The sequence below is a fragment of the Euprymna scolopes genome, chromosome 36 (assembly GCF_053919585.1).
Source record: "Euprymna scolopes isolate OS-2025 chromosome 36, ASM5391958v1, whole genome shotgun sequence".
In the NCBI taxonomy this organism is placed as follows: Eukaryota; Metazoa; Mollusca; class Cephalopoda; order Sepiida; family Sepiolidae; genus Euprymna; species Euprymna scolopes.
Window position 1 is genome coordinate 77,041,915 of NC_136517.1, and position 19,910 is coordinate 77,061,824.

Genomic DNA, 19,910 nt, shown 5'->3' on the forward strand with positions numbered 1-19,910 from the left:
GAGTAAAGGTCAAGCCCAGAAGCCTGTCAAAACTTGAGGCCTCCCCAAGACGAGAGCCATTAATTTTAATTGATGCCAGATGGGGATCAGAACGTTGATGATGTAAAAGAAGCTTGGTTTTAGATGCATTAAAAATAACCAGCCACTCCTTTCCCCATTGTACTATACATACCTATGTATACACATATATATACTATACATACATACATACACACACACACACACACATATATATATATATATATATATATATATATATATATATATATATATATATATATATATATATATACGTTGTTTGGCTGTTGAATTTATTATATACAATCTCTCACATTCTGGAAATCATAATATACATATATATATATATATATATATATATATATATATATATATATATATATCCATATATATACTGTGCATACATATATATATACTATAAATATATATACTATACATATATATACTATACATATATATATATATATACTGTGCATACATATATACATATATATATACTATACATATATATACTATACATATATATATACCATACATATATATACTGTGCATACATATATATACTATACATATATATACATATATATATATATATACTATGCATACATATATACATCTATATACTATACATATATACATATATATACTATGCATACATATATACAAATATATACTATACATATATATATAAACATATATATAATATACATATATATTCATTATATACATATATATATATGTATACTACAGATTTAAATCATGTTTAATTGTGCATCGAACGGATGCCATAATACTTAGTTCGCCGCACCTTATCAAAACAAAAGTGCATACAAAATCTATCCAGATCGATGTCGTATTTTATTGAGAAAAATTCGACCCTAAATATTAATCCATATAATTCACGAGTGACGAACCAAGCATTTCGATAGGTAAAAGAGCGAGATGAAGGAGTTTCACGGTGCAACAACTGTTGGATAAAGTGACAAATAACTGTGCATCGAACGGATATCATAATATTTTAACCAGATGAGCTCAGTAGTTTCGGGAAAAAAAAGCTGAACGGGCGCAAAGTCAAACAGACAGACAGACTAAGAGAAATATGATACAAATGCAGTTTTGAAATTCATAAACAAAAGAAGATCATATTTTACAATTACTTGAGAGGTCTTCCAGTGTCGTTGAGAAAACCTTCAAAAAAGATTTTAGGTTCTTCATTCATACTTCTCTCAACGGTGACGTCATTTTCCAGAGTCGCAATAAAAGGTCCAACTGTGGCTTTGAGTTGAAAGATTTTTACTACGTTGTTCGTATTTGACAGGCTGTCGGTCATTTGCAAAGTGACCTCTGCCACGAGAAGGTTGTCATCTTCACTGTATAATCCCTTGCGGTACGTGACCCCTGTAGAAGTAAAAAAAAAAATAAATAAAAATAATATTTTACCACAAGCATGTAGCGATTAGATAAACGAACAACAAAGATTTATTTATTTTTTGTATTATTTGGAATATAATTCTCATCAGTTTTTTTATGAGAATGATAGTCCAGATAATACAAAAAATAATTATATATCCTCATCTCAAAAATATGAATTCATCATATGACTTCGTTTTCAAATTGTTTCTATTTCAATAAAAATGTGTTTGAAAGTGGCGTATTTTCTCAACAGTTTGTTCAAGATGGGGGTGGAGCATCCTACCTGATGCCAAACATTCACCCACTAACTCAGATATTTCTAACCGTGAGATCTTTTTAAGATTCTGACCGTCCCTTAACCCTACCAGACCTGAGCTACTGAACCTAATTTGACCCTGTGCCTGGCCTCCTGGGCACAATTGTGAAAAAATTGTAATAGGTTAGTCATTTTTTTGCCGCCAGCATTCAGCTCTCGTGTGCCAGTCCGCCCAACAGGTGGATCCCTCCTTGATGCAGAGGTCCACTTGCATCATCAAAATTATCATCATTTCATCGATATATTCATCATCACTAGCGTTACTTGATTCATAAACAAACGCCTTCATCTGAATCAGAATTTGTCACTTTATCCAACAGTTGTTGCACCGTGAAACTCCTTGGTCTTACTCTTTTACCTGTCAAAATGCTTGGTTCGTCACTTGCTTGCTTCATGGCTACTTTAGTCTACAAAACAACTCACAACTCCGCTAAAACAAAGGAAGTCATTTGCAGAACATTAGGCTTGCACTTAATCGAGGCTAAGCAGCGATTGGATAGTTATTTTTAGCTCCCTGACAACACAAAAAACACATGGTCGGAAAAATACCGGTTTAGCGGTAACTCAGTATATAACATTTTCGGAAATTGCCGGTATATCGGTAACACAGTCTGGTAGAGTTTAATTGCAATTGCTTGAGTCAGTCTTGCACTTGGTTAACCGCACCTGGTAGTTTTTGAAATTATTTTTCATTATTCCAAATGCTCGTATAATTATTGCAATGATGGAGATCTTCCTAAGATTCCAGTTTCTTTTCATGTCATACATAAGACCTTATTATTTCATTATCTTTTCTCTTTGAGCTCTGTTTAACCTACATCATTGGGGACACTACCTTCTATCAAGATTGCTTCTTTCTCCCTTGTCGGCCGAAAATTAGGCGAACAGGAATACAAAGAATCCGTGTAGTTTCTGTATAACTTTGGATTACTTTTCATAAAGATATATAATCGCATTCTATTTGTTTAGAAGACCTTATAATCGAGTGTCTAAGGCCTCTTTGTAAAAAGGTTTTTGATAATTATTGTAGGATATGACTTCCAGAATTTGGACGATCTTATTTATAACTACGCGTTAGGACAATCAACTAATCAGAAACAGGGACCACATTGATTCTTCGACTGGATCTACTGGCGCCATCTTTTGTTCTACAGAATGGCTCAACACTAAACAGTTTGTGGGAACAACCTTGCATGAGGATACTTTCCCTTACAAATTAACCATGACCAAATATTCAAACGTACATAGTATTCGAAGCTCAAAATAAGATGGCCTCGACATAGCTATATATTGGCTTATACAAAAAATGGTGCACTTTTTCTTAATGACCACACCTTAACAGCACATACTAAATGAATTCTTGTCCTAGAACCCGCTAAAACCAAGAAAAGACCACAAAAAAGAAATGCAATAACAGTTTTACCGACCAATTGGGAAAAAGAGAATTAATGCACTTACAACAGTATTGATCAAACGTTTGACAGGTAAACAAAACTTTAATGAAATATTCAAATATCTATGTATCTATACTTATATATAAAAGACACTTTGAGTGTGTGCCTGTGTATGTGTAGCTGTGCGTGAGTTCGTTCCCTGTGGACTCCGAAACGGCTGTGTCGATTTTTGTTTTTTGTTGTTGTTATTTGGGAGGAGGGAATTACACACAAATGTACTTTATGTAGGTCTTCTTAGATAAGTTTTGTACCGGAAAGCCTCCGATAAGTACCGAAAATCGATTAATGGAAAAAATGATGAAAGAAGGAACAGTTCGATCTTGACTAAAGTTAACACCCTTATACAGCCTAACATCACAAGTGCATTTGAGAAGTTTTATCACCACATAAGCAGAAAGCCTGGCGTATAAAATCAACAGTAGGTTCTTTGATAAGGCAGGGTTACGTTCGAAATGAATGTTTCAGTTCAGAGCACAATTGAAGTATGATGCATGACTTTTGCATTATAAACTTTAATTCAAGCATTATATAAAAATAATTTATAAAATCAATAGTAGGTGTTTTTTTTTCTATAACCCAGGTTCGATATCGCATCGTCGATGCGAATTTATCTACGACAAGAAAAAGGCTTATGTTATATAGGAAGGTGTATGAATATGTTCTATATCGACGTACATGTTGAATAGTTGGTTTATCTTTTTATCTGTATATTCATGTCCGTGTAAATGCGTGCATGTATATACGTCGTATCATTTATTTGATCGTCTAGTGTGTATATTTTAACATTCATGCAACAGTTCTAACAGGAAACAATTGATGTGAATGTATCGAAACATTTGTAGACAAACAGTTCTTTTTAACAGATGTAAATAACACAACACATACCTGAATTTTTTACGAACATTTATTTTTATGACTTTGCCGGCATTTTCAGAGATTACACGTTCTTTACATCTTGGATGCCTGAAATGACGCAGCTCCCTGCGTCATGGAGACCAACTCTTGAGTCCTCCGTTCCCTCTGATGTCCAGCTAACAACTGCCTAGAATCTCCCCAAATCTACATTTCATCACGTGTCATTACGTATCTCCAACAGCTGATGTCCCCCAATCTAGTTATTTGTTTATGCAAACCAAAAATCATGTTTACATCTATTTTCTATTTTCACATTCCTTTTGCGATATTATTATATGTCAATTACTTTTTCTCAATTTAATTGTTCATTTTTCTAATCGTAATAATTGATCCAGCGACCCGCCGTTGCTCGAATCAATTAATAATAATAATAATAATAATAATAATAATAATAATAATAATAATAATAATAAACTGCAAAAGTACAACGACTAACGATACTGAAAATATTAAGGAAACCCCTTGAATGCGGAGAATAATACAAGACAATATAATGAATAAGCGTTACAGGGAATGAAGAACACTGAAACTGCATATTTACAAGCACCTCCCCCATTGTTTCATCACCGCCCCCCCCCAAAAAAAGTGATACCAAAGGGCCGAGAAGGTTCAATAACGACTGAAAGACCGAGGAGCGAGCGCCAACCAGACCTCGGCTGGAAAAGCGCAAAGAGAACTGGGACCTTGGGGAGGCTGAGTGCCACTCAAATTCCAGTATAAACCAATAGCCACTACCAGCGAGAAATCAATGGTAAGCGGCTGTTGCGATGATGCAAATTCATTTGTAAATGCTATCGAAGGAGGTGAAGAGAGCTGGACGTCTGGGGAGACTCGTTGTCACTCAGCTTCCAGAGAACGCCACAGGTTTCCAATCAGATTGTTTGTTGACTTGTGTGAAAGCTCCATGTGAGTCAATAATAATAATAATAATAATAATAATAATAATAATAATAATAATAATAATAATAATAATAATAAATAATAATAATAATAAATAATAATAATAATAATAATAATAATAAATAATAATAATAATAAATAATAATAATAATAATAATAATAATAATAATAATAATAATAATAATAATAATAAATAATAATAATAATAAATAATAATAATAATAATAATAATGATATTTTGACCCTTGGTCCTCCTTGCCACAGTTAACACAGATACTACGCTATGATCACAGCCCGAAGGGTCACAACATTACATGTTCTCTACAGTGCAATGTAGACTGCAATGTATTGTGGACTAAGTCACTGTAAGGGGGCATGTGAAGCTCTCTCTTCTGGTGCACGACTAAAGCAGGCGAACAATTTGATTGAGAAATGATCGAATTCACCGATTTCGATGGCAATAAAAGTTTTGGAGGTGTGGAACATTCGTTGATCCTAATTCAATCCCGGGAAACGTCAGTTCTCCCTGCTAGCCTCATATAGAGGGAACATTTGATTTCTGAGCAATTCTACTTAAGACAAATAAAACAAATAAGTTTAAAGCGTTTAAATCAACACTTAAATCGGGCCGAGTTTATTCGTGGATTTCCAGCGTAGTTCTAAAAGCAGGGTAATGGATAAATGCCGTTAGTCGCGAAACGATTTGGTATGACCATTATTACAAAGACGTTCCTTTATTTATTTGTGTATCTAACACGAAATAGAACTTCCATGAACAGAGTTTCTTCCCGATAACTTTTAATTCGTGGACCACAATACCCTAGGCCTGCTTCCCTGTTGACTACAACACAGTCATCTTTAATTTCGTTTTATAGTATTGTTTTACATCCAAATTACAATTTCCTTAGTTCTAACCCTTGAATTGCCATTTGCATTCCCATATGTCATGCTTATTTATTTACCTCCTTACAAGGACAGTGTCTAACGTGGAGAAAATCCAGCTTCACAACAAGGAGCACTCTGGGTAAGAAAAAACAATTAAAATTTTCTTAATCTAGAAAGAGATTTCCTACGCTGACCGAAGACAGAAAAAAAAATGTGCAGTATCATAACAGATACGACACTTTACTCTTTGCCAAAAATCTGAAGAAAAAGAACTGGGGAGTATTTGGCCCTTTTCATACCTGTGTTTGTGACTACGCCCAGATCAAGAACACCACGATTTTTCTGGGAGGTTCCCTTAGAGGAATTTAACGTGAGTGTCAGGTCTTCCGCATCCCCTATGCGAGCGATGTTCTCTCCTGACGAAGCGTACTTCATGTGGAGTACTGTGATATCGACCGTTTCCGATACGGGCATGATGGCTTCCAAACTCACTTGTACGGTCGAGTTGGGCGGGATGGAGATTACGACCGGAATGATGACCACTTGTCCGATTTTCATTATGAAGGCATTGCTACCGTTGGTGCGTAACATTGTCTCATTGAAAGTAGAATTCACCTGCAAAATAGACAAATATATGAGACAGATTTTATGTGATAGATTGGCCTATATAATTTACGATGCGCCTATCGTAATCTATGAGGAGCTATCCCTATTTAAAATTGGCATATCGTAATTTAAGATACGCCTATCATAATTTAAGATTGGCCTGTCGAAATTAAGATAAGCCACCGTAATTTAAGATACAGCTATCGTAATTTAAATACGCAAATGCACTTATCGGAATTTAAATACGTAATTTAAAATACGCCTATAGGCCTGTCGTAATTTAAGATCAGTTATAATTTTAGATTGCTGTAATTTAAGATGGACCTGTCGTAATTGAAGATCAGTCATTGTAATTTTACGGTGGGCCTGTCGTAATTTAAGATGAGTCGTTTTACTTTAAAATGGGTCTGCTGTAATTTAAGATGAACTAGCAGAACCCGTGGAAATTCCACGGTAGTTGAAATTTTTTAAAACACATTGTGAATAAAACTAATAAAAATAAAATGAATTACGACGAAATAAAAAAAAAATTAGTAAAAGAGGTAATTTAAGATGTACATGATTTTTCAAGGAACATTGATTTTTTTTTGTTTTGTTTTTTCTGAATTTTTTAATATTAATTATAAATGAACGGATGTCAATTCACTTACAAATTTGTTTTTAATTAAAAAAAAAAATCTTTATTAAAAAAAACCCAGAGATTCCTCTTTACATAACCTTTTTAAACTATAAAATAAAATAGCCAATTTGAAACCGTAAACAGACGGCCATGTTTTGTTTTATTTTTATTTTTGTTTGGAAAATTTTTGGAGAGAAAATGGTCTTAATGATTTTTTAACTGATAAAGAGCGACTATAAAGGGATGTAATTCATTTCTCATTAATTAATGTTTGCTGTGATGATGATGATGATGATGATGATGATGATGATGATGATGATTGCGTGTGTGTGTGTGTGTGTGTGTGTGTGTGTGTGTGTGTGTGTGTGTGTGTGTGTGTGTGTGTGATACCGGACGTTGGACAATAAATGCATATTTAGATCATTGTAATTTAAGATATGTCTGTGCTTAATTTAAGACCAGTCATTATACTTCAAGATGGGCCTGCCGTAATTTAAGATGAAACATCGTAATTTTAAATGAGCTAATTGCAGTTTAAGACAAGTCATTGTAATTTAAGATTAGCCAATTGTAATTTAAGATAATCATCATAATTCAAGATGAGTCCTTGCAGTTTTAGATGAGATTAGCACAATTTAACATTGGCCATCATTTTTTTAGCTTATCGTAAGTTAAGATGGGTTATCGTAATATTTTTTACACAGGAATAACCACTTATCAAGGCCAGCAGGCCACTCAAGGATAAGAGTTAATGGGTATACATTAGCCAATGTGATTATAGCATAGTAAACATAAGTAGTGGGAATTTTGTAAATTGGATTACTTAGGGGGACGGTTCACCAAGAACTTGTTTACGTTGGACTTGAAGACAATCAGATTGTAGTCAGCTGGAATGCAGGCAATCGAAAGAAAGTTCCACAGATGTGCAGTTCTAAGAAAGAAACTTTGTTCATGGAATCTACATTTAAGTCTAGGCGCAGACAAGGAGTGTGGGAAATTATTGATAGTGACTTTGGCCAAACGAGTGTTTTTCGTGAAATTTTGGCGAGGGGGGACCATAGACGCTCAGACGAGCACTTGCCATGAAAATAACGATAAAGCAGAGACAGGCTCGCAACGTCTCTTCTATTGGAAAGAGGTTACAGGGAAGAGAAAAGGGCATCCCCCACTGAGCTACGAAGTCTATTTTGAACTCTGTCAAGGCAGGATAAGCTGCTTCTATTACCTCTTACCAAGATGTGACAACATTACTCCATCATTGGCCGTACCTGGCTTTTATATAGGTAAAGAATTGCATTAGGAATGAGATATCTACTGGTGCGGTAGAAGGATCCTACCATTTTCACAGCGACCTTGGCAATCGATTTGATATATGTGTCCAGACTGAAATTATATCGACAAATGGAATGTTTATCTCTCTATACATAAAGTTAGACATGTGTATATATTTTATATATACATTTAAGAATATATGATATAATCACGTTGACGCACAGGTTTCCCCTGGATCACCAAAGTTAAGCAACGTTGAATCTGGTCACTACTAAATGGGTGACCATTTGGGACTTCCAGGTGCTGTATGTGCTCTCTGCTTATCTCGGCATTGTTTAGATTTGTCCTGGACTTCTCCTTGCCAGTGGACTCAAACAGTGCTGATTGTGCTTGGGAATGCGCACCCCTTGCCTCACGTTTACATGTGCAGCTGCCCCTACAGAAGGTATTTTTTGTCCTTCGAGACTGAACGGAAGCAACGAGGGTTAAGAAATTTCAAAGACAAATAAATTTATTTATGTTAATATTTAATGTTTTTAAAACTGACCATTTTTCTTTATACAAAGAAAAAAAAAACGCGGACATAATTATACTTTGTTACAAAACCAAACGTAAACAACATCAGAGGAATAATTTATTGCACACAAAGGGGGTTACTCTTCCGCCGGTTAATACCTGTAATTTGTTTTAAGTCTTGATTTGAAAATAGCATTTTATGCTGCACTGCTCAGCTATCAAAATAAATGCATTTACGTTTTAAAAAATATTGTTTTCAAAGTATCATACGAAAACTAATAATTATACAATATTATAAAAAGCATGGATTACAATAAAAAAATGCGAGCATGGAAAGTAATATGGTTAAGTTTAAACATGAAAAAGTAAAGGACTAGTTGTTAAAACTGGAAAAGTAAAGGACAAGATATTCTAGTAAAAAATATAATAAATTTATAACTTAAAATATTGAAGCATTTAAAATTAATTATACAATGTTATAAATTAAATTTTTTTAAATTTCTTAATGATGATGATGATGATGATGATGATGATGATGATGATGATGATGGTTTATGAATCGAAGGGGATAAGAATTATTTGCACAGAAATCGACCTATTTTAGCTTTCTCTGCCTGACGGTACTTACCCGGGGGTATCGATAATTCCAGCCGACGCTTATTTTGCCGCGTGAAAAAAATTGTTGGATCTAATTCCTCATATAGGTCTCTCATATTGTCTGTGGCGCAGACTTGATTAATTACAGGTTTAAGTGACGTGTTTGCCTCGAGGCCGGCTATATAGCGAATCATAGTGTTGTAGCGAAGTAAAGTGTAAAACTTTAGACAAAATAAAATACGAACCGCTGATGTCACGTGTGGCTTGAAAGTGTCGGTCACGGTTAACGATAATTCGGACTTTTCCACCTGGCTATCATCGAGGAAGATATCAGTGGTCGCTTTAATCACGTCACCGTTGGTTAACGCACTTTTTGAACGTAGTTTCACGATCGCTTCAATTTGCAACTGAAGGAAAATAACATAGAAATAATAAAATGCGGGACAATGACAAGATAAAAATTATATATATATATATATATATATATATATATATATATATATATATATATATATATGGGTAGTTTTTTGTTTGTTTGTTTTTGTTGCAGTTTTTGGCTTCAAATGTATTTATACGTATTTTATTCTTCAAATTTCACCCAGCGCTTCTAACGGATATAAACAAAACAATAACTACCCAGATTTTTAAGATGCGCGACCACGCGTCACCTACCCGGCTTCATAAAAACTCCGCAGTTAACAACATCAAGTGGACTCTTCGTCGAACTATCTTCCACTCTACATCTTATCGAAGAAAAAGAGAAAAAAAAAAAAGATTGACAAATGGGGTCTTACTCCGAAATATATTTCTTAAAAATTAAACACTCGATTATTTTATAAAAAATTTCGCGTTGCAGTTTTTGACTTAAAACGTATTTATACGTATTTTATTCTTCATGTATATATACATATATATATATACATATATATACACACATATATATATATACACACATATATATATACACATATATAGACACATGTATATACATATATACACATATATATACACACACATATATATATACACACACATATATATACACACACACACATATATATACACACATATACATACGCATATATATATATATACACATATATGTACACATATATATACACACATATATATACACATATATATATGCACATATATATACATATATATATGCACATACAAACACACACACACACACACACACACACACACACATATATATATATATATATATATATATATATATATATATACACTTGTGCCCGATATTATTCATACCCCTCCTTGAAAATTGAGTTTATTAGGTGTAACTTTGTAAGAATTTATTGTTTACGTCCATATTGATACATATTCTTAATAAACCTCTTCTGATCATTTTCGTCATTTTAAAATCTCGGGATACTTGTAATAAAAGAAATATACAGCTATTTATAAAATCTGCAATGTTCAAAAATAATCATACCCCCTTATTTTTTCAGTATTAATCGAGTTTCTGACTGTTTGTTTCCTGTTTGATTCTTATTTTGAATGCTTTTATACAACCTTTGATTAATTTCATTTCGTTTTTTGCATTTTTCAGAAATTAAAATGATGTCAACTGAAAACCAATAAAAGAATAAAAATTATTAGAATGGAGAAGAAAAAAGAGCTTAGTAATGATCTTAGGACTAAAATTGTGAATTCACATAAGGATGGTTTAGGTTACAAGTCAATTTCCAAGAAATTTGAGGTCCCTACAGCAACAGTACAGAGCATCATCAAAAAATTCCAGAGCCACCACACAACAAACAACTTGATTGGTAGAGGAAGGAAAAGGAAACTGTCTGCTAGAGCCACTAGGAATATTGTAAGCAGTGTTAATGCAAATCCAACCACCACTACTAAGGACATTTTAGAAAATCTGGAGTCTTCTGGCATAAAAATATCAAGGCAAACATTGCAAAGGACTCTGCATGAAAATGGTCTGAAAGGAAGAAGACCAAGAAAGACTCCATTGCACACCGGAAAACACCTTGCAGCACGTCTAAAGTTTGCTAGGACCCATGTGAATTCTTCAGAGTCCGTTTTCTCAAGTATTTTGTGGACTGACGAAAGAAAAATTGAATTGTTTGGCCATATGGATGCTTCTTACGTTTGGAGGAAGAAAGGAGAAGCTTACAATCCAAAGAACACCATACCCACGGTGAAACATGGTGGTGGTAGCCTAATGTTTTGGGGCTCCTTTTCGGCTAGTGGTCCAGGTAGTTTGGTCAAGATAGATGGAACCATGAAGAAGGAGCAATATTTGGAGATACTCCAGAAAAACATTAGACAGGATGCGAAGAAGCTCCATTTAGGACCAAACTGGGTCCTTCAACAGGATAATGATCCAAAACATACTGCCAAAATAGTCAAGAAATGGTTTGAGGATAATCAAATTAATATTTTGGAATGGCCTAGCCAGAGTCCCGACCTGAACCCTATCGAAAACCTCTGGCACATATTGAAAACTGAGGTTAAAAAGCGGAAACCTAGAAATTTGAGGGATTTGGAGAACTACTGCATTGAAGAATGGTCAAAAATCAGTGGTGATGCTTGTAAAAACCTTGTTGATAAATATCCAAAACGGTTACAGGCAGTTATTAAGAATAAAGGGCATGCTATTGACTATTAGTAAGAGAGGTATGAATAATTTTGAACTAGTGCCATTATTGTTTTTCTTTGTATACTGTTTCAAACTTGCATAATTTATTTATTTGTTGAGTTTAAATTAAATGCTTATGCTTGATTTATTGTTTGAAATCCCTTTAATGTTGTCTACCTTCTGGTTTGAGCAATATTCTTATAGAAATCTCAAAGATCCGAGGGGTATGAATAATATCGGGCACAAGTGTATATATATATATATATATATTAGTGTTGGGACAATTAAACGGAATCGTGAATCGGAAAAATCGGAGCTTTCGGAGGTATCGGAATCGGAAAAGAATTTAGCCTATTTTCCGATGTCAAAATCGATTCCTTAAATTATCGTTTTTTATATGATTTTGGTTTAAGAAACATCTTCCACTACTTGTAGTAATAATAAAATAATAAATATTTAATGATTTAAGCTTCGAGTAAAACTAAAATCTGTAGATCACATCCTCACAAGTGTGTTTTTACGTTCGAGAAAATATATGCACATTTGGGATTTATTTTTACGGTAATCGGGACAAAATAATAATTTTATAGTAAAATATTAAGAGATTTATAAAGAATCGGAATCGGTAATTGTATCGAAATCGGGAATTATATTGGAATCGACCCATCACTAATATATATATATATATATATATATATATATATATATATATATATATATATATATATATATATATACATAATGTGTGTGTTGTGCGTGTGCGTGTGTGTGTGTGTATAAAATTTTAATAGAACAATATAAAAATCGCATTTACTTTAAACTTAAAAAGGGTAAGCTAACCAGTTTCGAACCTTGTTCAGAGCTACATCGAGTTTAGGGTTGCGATTAATATAAAAATAAATATGTAATCTTCTAGTCGAACTTGAAATTATTGTGGTCTAAATAGAGAATCTTGCAATAGTATAACTTGAGGATCTTCTAATCGAATTTTGAGAATTTTCTAATCGAAGTCGGGGAAACTGAATTTGGGAATCTTTATGTTAAACACAGAAACATCTGTTCGAACCTTTTGAGATTTCTGAAATTTATTTCGAACCTTGTAGTCGAATAGGAGGAAGACCCGACGTTGCCCGGGATTGAATGAGAACAATGAATGTTTCACCCTCCCATATTTTTATTATCGAAATCGGCGAAATCGCCGATTCATCAATTAAATCAATTAATTGCCTGCTCTAGCTGGGGAACCATCGCGATGCACCGGGAGGAAGCTTCACATGCTTCCTTTGAGTGTCTTAGTCTACAATATTTTTTAGTTTACATTGCACTGTAGAGAACCTACTGTTGATTTTATAAAATCATTTTTTATATATAATGGATTAAATTAAAGATTAAAATGCAAAAGTCAAGCATCGTGCTACAACTATGCTTTAAACAGAAACATTCATTTCGAATGCGCTCCTGTAATATCAAACAATCTACTGTTGATTTTCTAAGACTTGCCTTACTGTTTGTGCGATGATAATGGTTTGAATTTAAGTTGAAAATGCAAAATTCAAGTATCATGGTGCAATTGTGCTTTTAACAGAAACATTCATTTCGAACACGCCCCTGTAATATCAAACAACCTACTGTTGATTTTATATGTCAGGCTTTTCTGCTTGTGTTGAAATAAAACTTTTCAAATGCACTTATGATGTTAGTTTGTGTAAGGTGTTAAACTTTGATCTAAATCGCCTGCTTCTTCTTTCATCCGATTGTTTCCATTATCGATTATCGATACTTATCGAATACATTCCAATACAAAATCTATCTAATGACACTGCCAGACACATTAAGTATTTTCGTGTGAAATTACAGAAAAATTAATTCCAGCCGTTTAGGAGTTCATGGAGAACAAACTCACACACAGACAAAGCTCTTTTTGTATAATAGTAGATAGATAGATAGATAGATAGAGGTGTTAAGAATAATAATCTTTTAGTCAAACTTTGGAATTTACACTTTTTGGGTATTTAATGGCAAAAATCAAAATACATATTTTAAAGTTTTGTTTGCAAACGATCGTATGACAACGAATTCCTGCGCTACTCATATGGAAGTTTTTCATGTTTTTTAATAAACAGCATGTTCGTAATTGATTGGTGATATTTGAACTCGGCTTGCCGAATTCATAGTCGACGATGATAACGAATGCGCCACTCGCAACCGCGAGTTTACATGAAATGCAATGTCAAACGAAATAAGATATAATTAAAACGCTCATATTCTTACCAGATTGGCTTCGTCGTCCGATGTATTAAACGGCCAGTAACAAATTAAACCGAGATCCAATGTTGCTTTCACACGGCTAAAACGAAAAAGCAAACAAGTGAAACATGCATGGTCTCACGTGAGTGCACAGTGAATGAGGCATAAAAAAGTGACTAAGTTCAGCATTTGCCACCCCCTCCATTTAGCACCAAAAGTCCCCAGGAGACAACAAATCCTGACGAAAATGAACAAACGGTGCAGTTTTAGGCCTTAACATATGTAAATTTGAGTTCTGCAGCATGCAAAAACAAAGAAGAAATGACTAAGTCCATCATTTGCCCTCCTCATTTAGCCCCCAAATTCCCCAAGGCCTTAACATATTTAAATTTGAGTTCTGCAGCATGCAAAAACAAAGAAGAAATGACTAAGTCCATCATTTGCCCTCCTCATTTAGCCCCCAAATTCCCCAAGGCCTTAACATATTTAAATTTGAGTTCTGCAGCATGCAAAAACAAAGAAGAAATGACTAAGTCCATCATTTGCCCTCCTCATTTAGCCCCCAAATTCCCCAAGGCCTTAACATATTTAAATTTGAGTTCTGCAGCATGCAAAAACAAAGAAGAAATGACTCAGTCCATCATTTGCCCTCCTCATTTAGCCCCCAAATTCCCCAAGGCCTTAACATATTTAAATTTGAGTTCTGCAGCATGCAAAAACAAAGAAGAAATGACTAAGTCCATCATTTGCCCTCCTCATTTAGCCCCCAAATTACCTAAGGCCTTAACATATTTAAATTTGAGTTCTGCAGCATGCAAAAACAAAGAAGAAATGACTAAGTCCATCATTTGCCCTCCTCATTTAGCCCCCAAATTCCCCAAGGCCTTAACATATGTAAATTTGAGTTCTGCAGCATGCAAAAACAAAGAAGAAATGACTAAGTCCATCATTTGCCCTCCTCATTTAGCCCCCAAATTCCCCAAGGCCTTAACATATGTAAATTTGAGTTCTGCAGCATGCAAAAACAAAGAAGAAATGACTAAGTCCATCATTTGCCCTCCTCATTTAGCCCCCAAATTCCCCAAGGCCTTAACATATGTAAATTTGAGTTCTGCAGCATGCAAAAACAAAGAAGAAATGACTAAGTCCATCATTTGCCCTCCTCATTTAGCCCCCAAATTCCCCAAGGCCTTAACATATTTAAATTTGAGTTCTGCAGCATGCAAAAACAAAGAAGAAATGACTAAGTCCATCATTTGCCCTCCTCATTTAGCCCCCAAATTCCCCAAGGCCTTAACATATTTAAATTTGAGTTCTGCAGCATGCAAAAACAAAGAAGAAATGACTAAGTCCATCATTTGCCCTCCTCATTTAGCCCCCAAATTCCCCAAGGCCTTAACATATGTAAATTTGAGTTCTGCAGCATGCAAAAACAAAGAAGAAATGACTAAGTCCATCATTTGCCCTCCTCATTTAGCCCCCAAATTCCCCAAGGCCTTAACATATTTAAATTTGAGTTCTGCAGCATGCAAAAACAAAGAAGAAATGACTAAGTCCATCATTTGCCCTCCTCATTTAGCCCCCAAATTCCCCAAGGCCTTAACATATTTAAATTTGAGTTCTGCAGCATGCAAAAACAAAGAAGAAATGACTAAGTCCATCATTTGCCCTCCTCATTTAGCCCCCAAATTCCCCAAGGCCTTAACATATTTAAATTTGAGTTCTGCAGCATGCAAAAACAAAGAAGAAATGACTAAGTCCATCATTTGCCCTCCTCATTTAGCCCCCAAATTCCCCAAGGCCTTAACATATGTAAATTTGAGTTCTGCAGCATGCAAAAACAAAGAAGAAATGACTAAGTCCATCATTTGCCCTCCTCATTTAGCCCCCAAATTCCCCAAGGCCTTAACATATTTAAATTTGAGTTCTGCAGCATGCAAAAACAAAGAAGAAATGACTAAGTCCATCATTTGCCCTCCTCATTTAGCCCCCAAATTCCCCAAGGCCTTAACATATGTAAATTTGAGTTCTGCAGCATGCAAAAACAAAGAAGAAATGACTAAGTCCATCATTTGCCCTCCTCATTTAGCCCCCAAATTCCCCAAGGCCTTAACATATTTAAATTTGAGTTCTGCAGCATGCAAAAACAAAGAAGAAATGACTAAGTCCATCATTTGCCCTCCTCATTTAGCCCCCAAATTCCCCAAGGCCTTAACATATTTAAATTTGAGTTCTGCAGCATGCAAAAACAAAGAAGAAATGACTAAGTCCATCATTTGCCCTCCTCATTTAGCCCCCAAATTCCCCAAGGCCTTAACATATTTAAATTTGAGTTCTGCAGCATGCAAAAACAAAGAAGAAATGACTCAGTCCATCATTTGCCCTCCTCATTTAGCCCCCAAATTCCCCAAGGCCTTAACATATTTAAATTTGAGTTCTGCAGCATGCAAAAACAAAGAAGAAATGACTCAGTCCATCATTTGCCCTCTTCATTTAGCCCCCAAATTCCCCAAGGCCTTAACATATTTAAATTTGAGTTCTGCAGCATGCAAAAACAAAGAAGAAATGACTAAGTCCATCATTTGCCCTCCTCATTTAGCCCCCAAATTACCTAAGGCCTTAACATATTTAAATTTGAGTTCTGCAGCATGCAAAAACAAAGAAGAAATGACTAAGTCCATCATTTGCCCTCCTCATTTAGCCCCCAAATTCCCCAAGGCCTTAACATATGTAAATTTGAGTTCTGCAGCATGCAAAAACAAAGAAGAAATGACTAAGTCCATCATTTGCCCTCCTCATTTAGCCCCCAAATTCCCCAAGGCCTTAACATATGTAAATTTGAGTTCTGCAGCATGCAAAAACAAAGAAGAAATGACTAAGTCCATCATTTGCCCTCCTCATTTAGCCCCCAAATTCCCCAAGGCCTTAACATATGTAAATTTGAGTTCTGCAGCATGCAAAAACAAAGAAGAAATGACTAAGTCCATCATTTGCCCTCCTCATTTAGCCCCCAAATTCCCCAAGGCCTTAACATATTTAAATTTGAGTTCTGCAGCATGCAAAAACAAAGAAGAAATGACTAAGTCCATCATTTGCCCTCCTCATTTAGCCCCCAAATTCCCCAAGGCCTTAACATATTTAAATTTGAGTTCTGCAGCATGCAAAAACAAAGAAGAAATGACTAAGTCCATCATTTGCCCTCCTCATTTAGCCCCCAAATTCCCCAAGGCCTTAACATATGTAAATTTGAGTTCGGCAGCATGCAAAAACAAAGAAGAAATGACTAAGTCCATCATTTGCCCTCCTCATTTAGCCCCCAAATTCCCCAAGGCCTTAACATATTTAAATTTGAGTTCTGCAGCATGCAAAAACAAAGAAGAAATGACTAAGTCCATCATTTGCCCTCCTCATTTAGCCCCCAAATTCCCCAAGGCCTTAACATATTTAAATTTGAGTTCTGCAGCATGCAAAAACAAAGAAGAAATGACTAAGTCCATCATTTGCCCTCCTCATTTAGCCCCCAAATTCCCCAAGGCCTTAACATATTTAAATTTGAGTTCTGCAGCATGCAAAAACAAAGAAGAAATGACTAAGTCCATCATTTGCCCTCCTCATTTAGCCCCCAAATTCCCCAAGGCCTTAACATATGTAAATTTGAGTTCTGCAGCATGCAAAAACAAAGAAGAAATGACTAAGTCCATCATTTGCCCTCCTCATTTAGCCCCCAAATTCCCCAAGGCCTTAACATATTTAAATTTGAGTTCTGCAGCATGCAAAAACAAAGAAGAAATGACTAAGTCCATCATTTGCCCTCCTCATTTAGCCCCCAAATTCCCCAAGGCATTAACATATTTAAATTTGAGTTCTGCAGCATGCAAAAACAAAGAAGAAATGACTAAGTCCATCATTTGCCCTCCTCATTTAGCCCCCAAATTCCCCAAGGCCTTAACATATGTAAATTTGAGTTCTGCAGCATGCAAAAACAAAGAAGAAATGACTAAGTCCATCATTTGCCCTCCTCATTTAGCCCCCAAATTCCCCAAGGCCTTAACATATTTAAATTTGAGTTCTGCAGCATGCAAAAACAAAGAAGAAATGACTAAGTCCATCATTTGCCCTCCTCATTTAGCCCCCAAATTCCCCAAGGCCTTAACATATTTAAATTTGAGTTCTGCAGCATGCAAAAACAAAGAAGAAATGACTAAGTCCATCATTTGCCCTCCTCATTTAGCCCCCAAATTCCCCAAGGCCTTAACATATTTAAATTTGAGTTCTGCAGCATGCAAAAACAAAGAAGAAATGACTAAGTCCATCATTTGCCCTCCTCATTTAGCCCCCAAATTCCCCAAGGCCTTAACATATTTAAATTTGAGTTCTGCAGCATGCAAAAACAAAGAAGAAATGACTAAGTCCATCATTTGCCCTCCTCATTTAGCCCCCAAATTCCCCAAGGCCTTAACATATTTAAATTTGAGTTCAGCGCCATGCAAAACTGCTTAATAGACATACATAGAAATTTTTGGACAAATATTGTAAAATAGTTCCAAGTGTTTTTATTAGCCCTAAAAGAGCCCCTGGGGCAAATCCAAGAAATATCACGAAGTATAGATAAACAAAATTATATAGAAACCAGTTAGTTACAACTTTTTTAGAAAGTTTTATAAAAATCCAAGGCATCACCATCACATTTTTTTAATGAGTACAAAAGTGTCAATTTTAACCATTTTAACCCGAAAGGCACCTCTAGAGGGGGGTGGGGGGCAACCGGAGTTTTCCCCGAAAATCCGTTCTGTTACCTTTTACCTATATAATGTTTAATGTTTGTGCAAAATTTCAAAAAATTCTAAAGCGTGGTTATTGAAAAAAGTTCGGACAGACGAACGGACGAACGGACGAACGGACAAGTGTGACTTTACAGATCCACCCTCCTTTTGTCGGGGGACCAAAAAAATGTTTTAATTTATTTTCTAACGATATTTTCTTTAAACCAAGAACAGAACAGATTAAATGTCGCATAAGAATAAACGATCATCACAGGGTTTCGATCCATCTTGAGATCTATAGTCGGGCAATGTCCGAGGCTGGGAGCACGTCTCGCAAACGGGAGAGTCAGTCAGTATGTGGGCAATTGTTTGTACGTCGCTGCCGCAAGGTCATCGGGCATCCTGTACCTACCCTCACTTGTGCATGTGATTTCCGAGTTTTGGCTAATTTTGCTTGGTCTTATTGAGCGTTCTATACTCTTTCTGGGAGAGTTCGACGCCTGCCAAGAGGTCTTCCTTCGGTACTGGAACCGTCTCGTTCTTGTCTTTTTTTACAGACTTATTCCACCGACGTAGACAGAGGGACGTGTTTATCTTTCTTGGACCGATTACTGCACTACACTCACCTCGACCAAAAACTCCAAAACTCGGTCCCGGAAGTGCCTCATAAGAATAGATCATTTCCTGTCATGTGATTGTGCGTTGTAAGATCACTAGCGGAACCTCCCTGAGCAAGGTTTCTTTTATAGAACTGCCTGTCTGTGAAGCA

At 35.3% G+C, this 19,910-nt stretch overlaps 1 protein-coding gene across 1 annotated transcript in view; it reads right to left on the reverse strand.

Moving 5' to 3' along the window:
• The window catches only part of LOC145260618 (uncharacterized), a 204,443-nt gene that overhangs the window by 39,688 nt on the left and 144,845 nt on the right, over positions 1 to 19,910 (reverse strand). Inside the window, exons 16-19 of the mRNA XM_080118930.1 lie at positions 14,403 to 14,478; positions 9,757 to 9,918; positions 6,201 to 6,516; positions 1,176 to 1,416 (exon numbers count right to left, since the gene is read on the reverse strand). Of these exons, the coding sequence (XP_079975056.1) occupies positions 1,176 to 1,416; positions 6,201 to 6,516; positions 9,757 to 9,918; positions 14,403 to 14,478 (795 nt within the window). The remainder of the gene's footprint in view (positions 1 to 1,175; positions 1,417 to 6,200; positions 6,517 to 9,756; positions 9,919 to 14,402; positions 14,479 to 19,910) is intronic.